Below are 13,141 nucleotides of genomic sequence, written 5' to 3' on the forward strand. Positions count from 1 at the left end.
CCGTGAGATGGAGACAAGGTGCCCACCTGGGAGAGCTGGCGGAGGACTCGACCAGGGGCTGGTGTGGAGAAAATCCTGGTGGGAGCCTGGCTCATGAAGATAAACTCCCGTCCAGAGTTTCCTGGTGGCCTAATGGTTAAGGATCTGGTGTTGTCACTACTGTGGCTTAAGTCACTGCTGTGTGAGGGTTTGAGCCCCGGCCCGGAAACTTTTGCAAGTGGCAGGCACGGCCGAAAAAAAAAATCTAGGAACAAGGGAACACAGGTACTGTTATCTTTTATCAAATTTCTGGAAAAGGAGGCAAAAAAAAGCATCGTCTAGTAAGAAGGTTCTATTTATTTACTTACTTATTTTGGTCTTTTTAGGGCTGCACCTGCAGCATATGGAGGTTCCCAGGCTAGGGGTTGAATCGCAGCGCCAGCCGCCCGCCTACGCCGCAGCCACAGCCACGCAGGATCCGAGCCACGTCTGCGACCTACACCACAGTTCGTGGCAACGCCAGATCCTTCACCCACTGAGTGAGGCCAGGGATCGAACCCGCATCCTCATGGATCCTAGTCGGGTTAATCCCTGGTCCACGACGGGAACTCGGAGAAGGTTCTATTTCATTCAGCGTGTTTTCTCCTAAATCGAAGGTCTGCTGTAGTCAGCAGGGCCGTGGTCCCCCCTGAGCCGTGAGTCTGCGGAACGGAATGCCAATCTGGGCAGACGCCTGGCGTATGGCTCAGGGTCCGAGGACAGTTTTTCTGAAGCCGTCTCCCGTGGGCTTGTGTTCCTTAGGTCGCCCTGGCCGTCTCCGTCTCCGCGCTGTCCATCCAAGAGAAGGTGAAGGCGCCGAGTCCCGAGGAGGAGCGCAGAAAGTGGGAGGAGGGGCGCATGGATTACCTGGGGAGGGACGCGTTTGCCCGCATTCAGGAGAAGCTGGACCGCTTCCTGCAGTGACCCGAGGGGCCCTGCCCCGCGAGCATCTCCAGGCCCCGCCCAGGGAAGGCTCTTCCGCGATGCGCCTCTGCGGATGGCGAGGCCGCCTGTCCATCCCGCGGTCCATCCAGAAGCCACTCGAAGCCCCGCCCACGGGGCCTCCCTGGCTCTCCCGGGACGTCACGTTTCCTTTCCGACGTGATGTGTCGGCCAAAGGGAGCAGGAATAACCTGGTCGACCCTGGACACGGTTCTCTGATCTTGCTGGAAGCAGCTCAGAAATGCTGCCTCCGCCCCGTGCTGCTGTATCCATCCTGCGTAGGGTTAGATGTCACTGCACAGCTTCTGTCCCAAAGCTCGGGACACTGGTATAGGGACTGCGAGTCCTGGGATCCCTCCGCGAGGACAAGCCCTTCCCTTTAAGACAAAGTCACTGTTCAGTCTTGAGGGTCGCTCTGGTTTAGGCTTTGCAGAACGTGGCTGAGAAACAGCACGGTGTGGTGTCTCTTGCACAAAACCCCACAGGACTTCAAAGGGCCATTGACAGAGGCCCCGTGTGGATGAGCCAGCGGTATTTGGAAGGCAGATTGCAGCTGCCTGGGGGAGGTCACGTCTCCGACGCTGGTTTACCTACTGGTTTAGGAGAACCAAGGGTTAACACCGAGGGATGTGTGATGGCGGGGACAGGTCACGCTCAGTACCTGGACTTGGAGGGGCTGCCTGTTTCGAGACAGGTGTGTCCAGGACGCCGGCCTGCCCTCTGCTGGGTCTCACTACCTCTCTTTGAAATACCGTGAGGCGGCATCGTGCTCTCCACGCCACGCCAGCGCAGCTCTTCGGGGCCAATGCTCCGTTTTGTGACACTGGACACTTTATTCTACCCGAAAGCCTCACCTTCAGAAGGGTCCTCGTCCTGGGAATGAGAGCGGTATGTAGGGGTCTCTCTAAGGGTCACCCTCGGTGGCCGTCACAAGGGTAATTAAAGCTGGACGTCGCCCGCTGTACTAAAGAGAAAGAAATCTAGTTTTCTTTGGCTGTAGCGGCAGCGTGCCGTAGATCCCTGGCCAGGGATTGAACCTGCACCACAGCAGTCACCATGCTGGATCTCCACCCCACTGAGCCACCAGGGAACGCCAAGAAATGCAGTTTTTGTAATGTTTGAATGGTGTATTTGTCATGTGTGTCCTGTGGAAAGTCGCGAGGGCATAGGGTTGGAAGAAAGTTGAGGCAGCTGTGGGCAGGGCGTCTGGCCCCATCGTGTACCCCCCCAGACGAGGCTCGCCCTCTGGGTAAGGGAATCTTCTTGAAGATTTGGTGCTCGATGGGGCAGTCGCTTGTTCGAGGTGAGACCTGTGGAGGGATTGTTTCTTTTTATCGATGGCTGGTGAATGGTCTGTAGTCCTGGCTGGTTTCACTCATATGATGCGTCAGGGATAGTCGGAAATAGCCATAGCGATAGAGCCTCGGGTGGGTTGGATGGGGTAACCCCAGAATAACCTCAGAGGAACCCCATCTGTCTGTTCCTGAGAAGGACCGTGTGCGCTCTGGGCCACGGTGTTGGACTATGACAAACAGAAGTCTGAGTCTGGCATCCAGATGTGCGAGAATTCCAGGCAATGAACATTGGAGTCCCGTCCAGCTTCTCTGGGAAGAGGATGCGTGCGTAAGGGCGATGACGCACCAGCTGAAGGTGTACGCTCGACCTCTTGTGCCTTCTAGGGTCTGTGCCTTCTAGGGTTTGGATGACGGCAAATGTATTGCAATTAAAATTTTAAAATGGTGATGGGGTCTCCTTCTGGTGTGTATTTGTGTGTGTTCTGAGCCATTGGAATAATAGGTATAGGAATGTGAGTGGCTTTGTCCTATTATAAATTTAAACAACCAAATGGGTTTTTCAGACTGGATAGTAGCAGTGAAACGAGTAGAACTGTTTACTTCTTAACTGTAGAAATCTGGTGAGGTCTCTCTAGGGATGCTGCTCACTTCCTAGCTTTGTCTTCTCCATTTCATCCACCCACCCACCAACCCATCCATCCATCCATCCATTCTTGCATCCATCCATTTATACATCTCTCCACCCAACCATTCATCTATCCATCCATCTATCCATTCACCCACCGACCCATCCATCCATCCATCCATTCTTCCGTGTATCCATCCATTCTTGCATCCATCCATTTATACATCTATCCACCCAACCATTCATCTATCCATCCATCCATCTATCCATTCACCCACCAACCCATCCATCCATCCATTGTCCCATGTATCCATCCATCCATTCACTGTCCATCCATCCATCCATCCATCTATCCATTCATCCATCCACCACCAACCCTTTTATCTATCCATTCTTTCATTCATCCATCCATCCACCCAACTCACCTATCCACCCATTCTTCCATCCATCCATCCATCCATCCATCCATCTATCTATTCATCCATTAATCCATCCACCCACCCACCAATCCATACATTCATCAATTCATCCATCCACCCACCCACCCATTCTTTGATCCATCCATCCATCCGCCTACCAACCATCCATCCATCCTCCATGTAGTTATTGAGTGTCTCCAAATGGCAGACACTCGGACATGTGCTAAATCAATACATGAGAATGTACAAGAACCTACGCAAACCTGTACTGACTTGTAAAGACACTAAAGAGAAATACTGTGATATTATTGCCTGAAGAATGCTGCTGCCAGACGCCGTGCTGCGTAATGTCGGGACTACAGAACTGTATACGCTGAATTCCTGAGGGATGTGATTTGGCCGATACTATCTCTAATATTTTGGTACACAGAGTTTTTAAAAAAAACATTTCATTGTTCTACAAACATCCAACTTGGCGGCGGGGGTGGGGTGGCCAGGATGAAACGGCATGGGGAGAAAAGTGTTTCCAGATGTGTTGACCTGGGCAGGTGGCTCTTGAGGAACCCAGCATAGTATTTTTGTTCCTCGAAGTTGCTGGGTCATATCCTGGTGGTTGCAGGTACCTGGACTGTCCTAAGGCTAATGCCTTTTGATGTGGAACCATGATTAAGTTGGAGTCAAATGGAGTATTTTTAGCCTCCACCCCTGGATTAGGAAAAGCAGACACGTTCTCGTTCCTGATTTCCTAGCCCTCTGCTCTTCACAGGGCAACACCCTTTGTACCTTTCTGCCTTCAGCTTCAAAACCAGATGTCGTGCATACCAACGCTGTCTGTCAGGATTCCTAAGAGACAACAATGGAATCTTCTTCTTGGCATGAACATCTGTTGGAAGCGTTTGATGCAGCTCCAGTGTATACCTGGCGTGCGACATACGCTTTGTGGATAATAACACATCATAAAAACGTCTTTTAAATTTAGTAGGAAGTTCATGTGGGGGCTCAACAGGTTAAGAACCCAACACCGTGTCCATGAGGAAGAGGGTTTGATCCCTGGCCTCGCTCAGTGGGTTAAGGATCCGGTCTTGCCATGAGCTGCCGTGTAGGTCCCAGATGGGGCTCAGATCTGGCGTGGCTGTGGCTGTGGTGCAGGCTGGCAGCTGCAACTCCAATTCAACCTCCAGCCTGGGAACATCCTTATGCCACAGGTACGGCCCTAAAAAGGAAAAACACCCCCCAGGTGGGGGGGAAGGGGGAACACATTATAAAGAGGAGAGTGGGTAGCGAGGCAGGTCCATTAGAAGCCTGGAGCGCAGCTGGGTACCTGTGGGACATTTTAGCTTTATGACCTTGAGAAAGCTGCCATGGATCAGCTTAAGTTCACGACAAACAGAATTTGCGAAAATCTCTGTGGATCCCCCAGCACGTTAAGGTGGCCCAAGAGTTTCCATCTTCAGAGGCGTCACGGGCCCACCTCGTTTGCCCGGTGGTGTTTTCAACCCTCACCCCATTCTTGGCCTCCTTTCTGACCCCTGGCCTCCTGCAGCCCAGGTGCCTGTGTCCCTTGGCGTCGTGGTGTCCTTGGCCCCAAGGACAACCTGGGCATTGAGATCGCATGGAGATTTGTGCATTTTGAGGGGGCTCCCCTCTCGGATGTTGGGTGGATGGGGGATGGAGTCAGAGAACAAAGGCCAACAAGAATTTGTAGCCGAGCGTCTGTGGCGCATCTGGGGAGACACGCTCTTGTTGGTGTGCTGTTGGCGGGAAGCTGATGATGGGCGTCTGGCCACGGGGCCACTTGAGGCATCATGGCCTTGGAAGGACCCTGTCGGTGTCACAGGACGTGGTATCTCTGGTCCGGGGCTTCTCCGGAAGGCTCCGTGCCCTGGGCTGTGGAGCACGTGGCTTCTGAGGAATGGCTTCAGCCTCTGGTCCTCCAGCAGGACCACACCTGCAGCCGTCAGGGCTTCATCCTCTCTGTCCCTTCCAGTGGCCGTCACCCTTCCCCCCAAGCTGACCTCCGTTCAGTATCTCTCCGTGGGTGGGTGAAGGGTCTTGCGTCTTCTCTGGGGAGGTGTCCCCTGCTCCTGCTCCGAGGACCTGATGCTGCTTGTTGGGCAGCCTCACCTTTGTATGGACAGCCCGCACTCCTGGACATTTCGCCACCCTGTGACGCAACCGTTGGGACCTTTTCAGTGGGTGAAACGTGTCCTCTGTCTCAGGAGGGGACTGTATGGCCGACGCCATGTGCTTACCTGGATTGCTCATGGTGGGATGCGGGATGCAGGATGGGAGGTGGTACAGAGATGAAGGGACAATTGAAGAGCGTGCGTGGTGAGGAGGTCAGACCGTGTGTGGGAGGCGGGTGGGGATTGGCTCAGATGCCTGCTGCCACCAGCCCCATCCGGGACCAGAATGCACATGAGAGGAGCCCAGCCTGGGGTCCCCCTGCCTTTGACTGCCCTTTTTAAAATCATTTTTATTATAGTTGACTTACAATGTTGTATCAATTTCTGCTGTACAGCAAAGTGACCCAGTCTACACACACACACACACATGCCGGTTCTTCTATTGTCTTCCATCCTGGTCCATCCCAAGAGACTGGATAGAGTTCCCGGTGCTGTACAGCAGGACCCCATGGCTTATCCTTTCTCGGTGTCACAGTTTGCCTCTGTGAACTCCAACCTCCCCGTCCATCCCACTCCCTCCCCCTCCCCCCCTGACGACCACAGGTCTCTCCGTGTCTGTGAGTCTGTATCGGTTCTGTAGATAGGCTCCTTTGTGCCATATATAGTTTTTGAGATTTGACAGCATATTTATAATCGCAGATTGTATCATTCTAGTGAAAACATGGGGTTTATTATAAAAGATGGAAAATAGATAGCAACATCCACTTTGATACAGGCCTTGGTTTTTTCGATATATGCAGTCATGTGTGCCTTATTTTAGATTCCACCTGTAAGTGGCATCATGTGGTGTTTGTCTTTCTCTTTCTGACTTACTTCTCTGGGTATGATCATATCTGGTTGCACCCTTGGAAAACTAAATATAGAACTACCACACGACCCAGCTGTCCCACTCCTGGGCATCCATCCAGACTCTAACTGCGTTTCCAAAAGATCCCGCACCCATGTGTTCATGGCAGCACGATTCACAACAGCCAAGGCAGGGAAACAACCTCAATGTCCTTTGACAGAGGCATGGATTTAAAGAAGACGTGGTCTCATGTACACAATGGAATATTACTCAGCCGTCAACTAAAACGAGAGGACATCTTAAAAGTTCTCCTCACCAAAAAGAAGGGGCATCTGTCTAACCTGATGTAGGCGTTTGCCGACACTGTGAGGGTGGCCATTTGGCAAGACATGTAAAGCTATGAAGTCACCATGTTGCAACCTTCAGCTCCCACCATTGATTAGGTCTCCATAAAGCTGGGGACAAAGAAAAATCACACGCCTTGGTGACTGGGTCCCTCAGCCTACGTGGCCTCCAGTCCCAGGCTGTACAGTATACACATGGCTTTCCTGGGTGGGGCTGGCTAAATCTGCCAGCCTATTGCTGCTTGTTATGCAAGTAATTTTTCTGGAAGGCCACTCCTTAGGATCAACGAGGGCACAAAAACAGGTCTCTGGCCAAGGGCTCTGTAGGAAACGTGGAAGGACATGCCCTTTTAGGGCAGTTTCTCAAGGAGAATTTTACCCACTCCCCCCGCCTTTTCTGGTAAGTTTTTGGAATGACTCAGGTCCCAATTCATCCAAGAACTATTTTTTGATCAGTCACTGGGCAAGGAATTAGGAACCACCACAAAAGATTTGTAAAAATATAACCATGGCAGCTTTGGGAGAAGATGATGGGAGAACAAGTCAGGAAGAAACGCCTGTATTGCTTTGTTTTCAAAGCCATTTGGTCTGACAGGGTGTCCTTCGAAGACACAGAAGAGACCCAGGCACAGAGGAGAAGCCACGGGGAGGGTCTGAGAGGAGGTCCTCCTGGATGAGGGGGGCCCTCCATCCAAGGACAGTGTCCTCCTAAGAGACACAAGAGGAGACCCAGACACAGAGGAGAAGCCACGGGAAGATGGAGACAGAGATGGGAGGGAGGTGGCCACCAGCCCAGGGCCGCCTGGAGCCCCCAGAAGCTGGAAGAGGCAGGAAGGACCCTCCCCTGGAGCCTCTGGAGGGAGGAAGCATGGCCCTGGGACCTCTCGATCTTGAAAGTCTGGTCTCCAGGACTGAGAAAGGATAATTTTCATTGTTTTAAGCCACCTGGTTTGTGGTCATTTGTTACTACCACCCCAGGAAACTCAAACACACACTGTCTGTAAGCTTGCGTAAATCTTAGTTTTTCCTCAAGACTCTTCACCTCTGGCATCCTCTGGAAAGCCTTTCATAGACTTCCAAGGCTTCAAGAGTGGGCAAAGACCAGGAGAGGAAACCCCCAGGATTGGGGACCAGCTGCATTCCGAGTGTTTTAATCTTCCAATACCCCCGGCGTGCACACCTACTCTTCTCCATGACGAAGGCAAGGGTTTAGCCAAGCACAGAGGCAATGCCTGGGAGAAAGGCCGGTCTTTTTGACCAAGGATGCTGAGACCATTGGATATCCATGGGCAAAAAGATACACCTTGATACGGAGTTCTCAGAACGCTCCTGTTGGTTTTCTTGAGCTGTCCTAACAAAGCACCCCAGACAGGGTCCCTCAAACAACAGACATTGATATCTCCCAGCCCTGGAGGCTGGAGGTCCGAGGTCCAGGTGTGGGGAGGGCGGGTTCCTCCTTGGTGAGGAGACGGCAGATTTTCCCAGCATCCCCAGGAGCAAAACTGAGGATGGCTGAGTGAGGTCGACCAGTTGCCTCCATGCCTGGTTGCTAGATGGTAGGAGAGCTGTGATTGGGGGGAACCAGGCAGAGGACACACATCATATTGTAGGAGACCCGTGATTGGGGGAACCGGGTAGAGGGCACACGCCCTACTGTAGGAGAGCTCTGATTGGGGGAACCAGCCAAAACGCACAGGACCCCTCTCTGTGCTATTTCTTGCGAGGAGGCGTGACTCTGTCACCGTGTCAAAATTTTAAAAGTTTCGAAAAAGAGAATACATTGACGCCCCGTGTTGCAGCAAGTGAAGTGGAGTTTCCGTCATCACCCAACAATCTGAGCTAGGAATTTGCACCCAAGACCGCTTGCTTCCAAACTCATATTTTTGTCCACGCTGCGGGGGCGAAGGGGAAAGCCCAATGGATGAGTGTTCCGACTTGCCTACTTTCTTGCCGACACTTGTTTTTTTTTTTTAATTTTTAATTAAAAAAATTATTGGAGTATAGTTGATTGACATCACTGTATTAGCTTCAGGTTTACAGCAGCGTGAATCAGTTGTACATAGACATATACCCATTTTTTTCCCCATCTAGGTTATTACAGCATATTGAGTAGCCCTCCCTGTGCTCTGCAGGAGGTCCTTGTGGTGTATCTGTTTTATATGGTGTTGCATATGTGTTAAATCCATCCTCCCAACCGACCCCCCACCCAGTTTCTCCTGCAAGTTTGATTTTGAAATATGGGGTTTGCATCTATTTTATAAATAAGTACTTGTGTATCATTTCCTACTAGATTCCCCATATAAGCGAGGTCCTGTGGTATTTGTGTTTCTCTGTGTGATTTATTTCACTTCGTTTGATCATCTCTAGGTTCATCCGTGCTGTTGCAAATGGTGTTATTCTTTTTTATGGCTGAGTAATATTCCACCGTGTGCACATACTGTATCTTTTTTATCCGTTCCTCTGTCAACGGACATTTAATCCTATTGGATTAGGAAACACCCTAGTGGCCTCGTTTTACTTTAATGAGCTCTTTGAAGACACATCTCCTGGAGTTACCATTATGGCTCATCAGTAATGAATCTGACCTCTATCCATGAGAATGAGGGTTCAATCCCTGGCCTTGCTCAATGGGTTGAGGATCCAGCATTGCCATGAGCTGTGATGTAGGTTGCAGACATGGTTCAGATCCCGAGTTGCTGTGGTTTTGGTGTAGGCCAGCAGCTGTGGCTCTGCTTCAGCCTCCAGCCTGGGAACCTCCATATGCTGAGGGTACAGCCCTCAAATCCAGAAAAAAAAAAACAAAAAACCCACACGCAAAAAAACACTAAAAACCTGTTTCCTAAGACAAGCACATTCTGAGGTTCTACAGATTTGTTTTTTCTTTCTTTTTTTCTTTTTTTTCTTTTTTTTAGGGCTACACCTGTGGCATCTGGAGGTTCCCAGGCTAGGGGTCGAATCAGAGCTACAGCTGCTGGCCCATGTCACAGCCACAGCAATGAAGATTTTCTTTTTTTGAAGTTTTATTTTTTAATTAAAAAATTTTGGGGGAAGTTCCCGTCGTGGCGCAGTGGCTAACGAATCCAACTAGGAACCATGAGGTTGCGGGTTCGATCCCTGGCCTTGCTCAGTGGGTTAAGGATCCAGTGTTGCCGTGAGCTGTGGTGTAAGTCACAGACACGGCTCGGATCCTGCGCTGCTGTGGCTCTGGCATAGGCCAGTGGCTATAGCTCCGATTAGACCCCTAGCCTGGGAACCTCCATATGCCACAGGAGCGGCCCAAGAAATGGCAAAAAGACAAAAAAAAAAAAATTTATTGGCATATAGTTGCTATATAGCATTGTATCAGTTTCATGTGTACAGCAAAGGGACCCAGTTATACATATCCATTCTTCTTCTCACATTCTCTTCCATCCTGGTCTGTCCCAAGAGACCGGACAGAGTTCCCCGTGCTGGACAGCAGGACCTCATGGCTAATCCATTCTCAATATCATAATTTGCATTTACCAGTGCCAAACTCCCTGTCCATCCCACGTAGGTATCTATTTTATATATAGCAGTGTGTCCGTGTGTTTTTAAAAACACTTATTCCAGCCTTGCGAGGGGGCGGGACGCAGTCTCTCCCCGTGGTCTTGGTTTGTTTCTCCAGTTATGAGTGACGTCCAGCCTGCGGGCACCTGCATGTTGCCGTTCCTATCATCTCAGTCAACTGGCTGGGAGCCTCTTTGACCCATTTCTCAGATCACCTGCCTTGTTATTGAGTTGCATTCTCTTCACATTGACTCCCAGCCTGCTGCTTCTCTCTTCATTTTCCTCAGGAGCGCTTTGAAATTTGAGACACACGCCACGTCCGTGTTTTTTAAATGGATTCGTCTCTTGGTATCTTACCTGAAACTTTTCATGCTAACTCTGGAAGGCAAAGGTCTTTTTCTATGTGGCCCTCAGAGAGTTTCATAGATTTCTCTCTTCTGGGTGGGGCTCTGGTGAATTTTGGGTTCTTTGTTTTTTGGTTTTTTTCTTTTGGGGGCCGTACCTGCGGCATATGGAAGTTCCCAGGCTAGGGGTCAAATCGGAGCTGCAGCTGCCGGTCTACACCCCAGCCACAGCAACACCCGAATCCAAGTCTTGTCTGCAACCTACATCCCAGCTCACGGCAACACCGGATCCTTAACCCACTGAGCGAGGCAGGGGTTGAACCCACAGCCTCAGAGACGGTGTTGGGTCCTTAACCTGCTGAGCCACCATGGGAACTCCTTCGAGTTCGTGTCTGTGCAGCCTGTGAGATGAGGGGCTAAATCCGTCCCCGTGGCGTGTCATCATGCAGTGGAGTGGACATCGTGTGCTGAGCTCGCCCTGGGAGGTTCACGAGCTGACCTCTGGGAGCAGCCAAAGCTGAGTGCGTTTGCGGACCCCACAGAGTGTGCCTTGCTTGGACATTCCAGTGGGTTCCCCAGACCCCACAGGGCTTAATGACACTTCTGCAAACTTCCATTGGGGCTGGGGGGACGCAGGGTGAGGGGATGGAAGAGGAGGCGGGCAGGCCGGCACAGGAGGTCGCAGATAACAGGTGCAAAGCACCCCATCGCTCTGTCCCTGCACCAGCAGCAAGGGCTCTGGGAGAAAGCTGGGTTTCCAGCGGCTCAGATGTTGGATGGGAGGGGTCAAGCCTGCCTCTGGTCACCCAGTTTGCAAGCTGCCTAACCCGTCAGGCGGGTTGTAAACGGGCAAATTCTAAATGAAGTAACCGGCCCGGGGATGGCTCCGGAGACTGTGACCTTTCCCCGGATGATTGTAAATCTCCCCCGGCGCCCCGGAGATGAAGCTGGAGTTTGTTCAGTCCAGGGTGACATTGACTCTGTCGCCAAGCCCTGCTCGGGGGGCCACCCCCCCCAGCTCGTCGCCGCCGCTGCCAGGACCTCGTGCAACTTCCTCACCCTTGGGGTCAGCGGGGAGCGCGCTGCTGCTGGCGGCTTTGCTCCCTTCCTGCCCCTCATCTACCTGCGGAGAAAACTCCCCGTTTTGCTCAGAATCAGTTTTGCAACAGGCTACCACGCCTCGAAAGCTGCCCCGGGCTCCAATCCCCGCCACGTTTCCCCAGAGAGGAAAGCAATTTGACTCTAAAGGAACGGAATGCCCCAGGAGCACCTCAGAAAGTTGTAAAAGATGAAAGAAAGAAAGGGAAAAAAAAGGCACAAAAGGTTTTCTGCAAATGTACAATGTTTAAAATAATCATATTTAAACAAATTGTTTTGCACAACATTGTGAATCAACTATACTTTGATTTTAAAACATTTTAGAAAAAGATAAAGTGTTCTACAAATGTAGCTGGAAGCTCGAAAGGCAAGCACACCTGTTTGCATCGTTGGTTTTTCAGAGGAGATGAAAGTTGGGGTGTTTAAATATGAGAACAGAGAGAAGATGGGTGTTAATGGGTATTTATTCTACAGGTTTTTCTTTTGTGCATATTTTCTGCGTGGGGAAGGCAGGAATTTTTGAAAAGAAAGAGAAACTTATCTCTCTTTTTTTTTTTTTCCTTTTTAGGGCCACACCCTCAGCATATGGAGGTTCCCAGGCTAGGGGTTGAATCAGAGCTGCAGCTGCCAGCCTACACCACAGCCACAGCAATGCAAGCAGGATCCAAGCCGCATCTTCGACCTACACCACAGCTCATGGCAACACTAGATCATTAACTCACTGAGCGAGGCCAGAGATTGAACCCGCATCCTCATGGATCCTAGCTGGGTTCTTAGCCCCCTGAACCACCATGGGAACGCCCAAAGGAACATATTTCATTCTTGTCTGCCGTTGCTCCCAACCAGTAGGAAAGCATGATTTTTTAAGTGCAGTTGATTTACAATATTGTGCTAATTTCTGCTGCACAGCACAGTGGCCCAGTCACACATGCACGTACATTCTTTTGTTTATATTACTCAGTGAATTTATTACATTTATAGTTGTACCATGATGATCACAACCACATTTTACAGCATTTCCGTCAGACACCCCCAGTGCGTCCCCCCACCCCCCAACCTGTCTCCTTTGGAAACCATAAGTTTTTCAAAGTCTGTGAGTCCGTATCTGTTCTGCAAAGAAGTTCACTGGGTCCTTTTTTCAGATTCTGCATGTCAGTGAAAGCGTTTGATGTTGGTGTCTCACTGTCTGAGTTCACTTAGCATGATAATTTCCAGGTCCATCCATGTGGCTACCAATACTGTTATTTCTTTCCTTTTCATGGCTGAGTAATATTCCATTGTGTATATGGACCACATCTTCTGGATCCACTCCTCTGTCAATGGACATTTAGGTTGTTTCCCTGTCTTGGCTATTGCAAATAGTGCTTCAGTGGACATTGGAGTACATGTGTCTTTTTTGAGTCATGGTTTTCTCTGGAGAGATGCCCAGGAGTGGGACTGCTGGATCAAATGGGAGTTCTAGTTTTAGTTTTCTGAGGAATCTCCATCCTGTTTTCCACAGTTGTTGCACCAATTTACAATCCACCAACAGTGTAATCGGGTTCCTTTTTTTCCA

The 13,141-nt window shown here is 50.6% G+C and overlaps 1 protein-coding gene across 17 annotated transcripts in view; it reads left to right on the top strand.

Annotated features, from left to right (window-relative positions):
• LOC146394443 (glycogenin-2-like) overlaps nt 1–2,703 on the top strand; it is a 37,972-nt gene extending 35,269 nt beyond the window's left edge. For all 17 annotated transcript variants that reach the window (XM_085007042.1, XM_085007048.1, XM_085007057.1 and 14 more), the window contains one exon: nt 781–2,703. In XM_085007042.1, coding sequence (XP_084863168.1) covers nt 781–942 — 162 coding nt within the window. In that variant the 3' untranslated portion in view covers nt 943–2,703. The remainder of the gene's footprint in view (nt 1–780) is intronic.
• Nucleotides 2,704–13,141: the final 10,438 nt, after the last annotated feature.

The sequence above is a fragment of the Sus scrofa genome, chromosome X, assembly GCF_054392235.1.
Source record: "Sus scrofa isolate SSC_HxYL_T2T_F1_AM1 chromosome X, Sscrofa_HxYL_maternal_Yorkshire_Landrace_v2.0, whole genome shotgun sequence".
In the NCBI taxonomy this organism is placed as follows: domain Eukaryota; kingdom Metazoa; phylum Chordata; class Mammalia; order Artiodactyla; family Suidae; genus Sus; species Sus scrofa.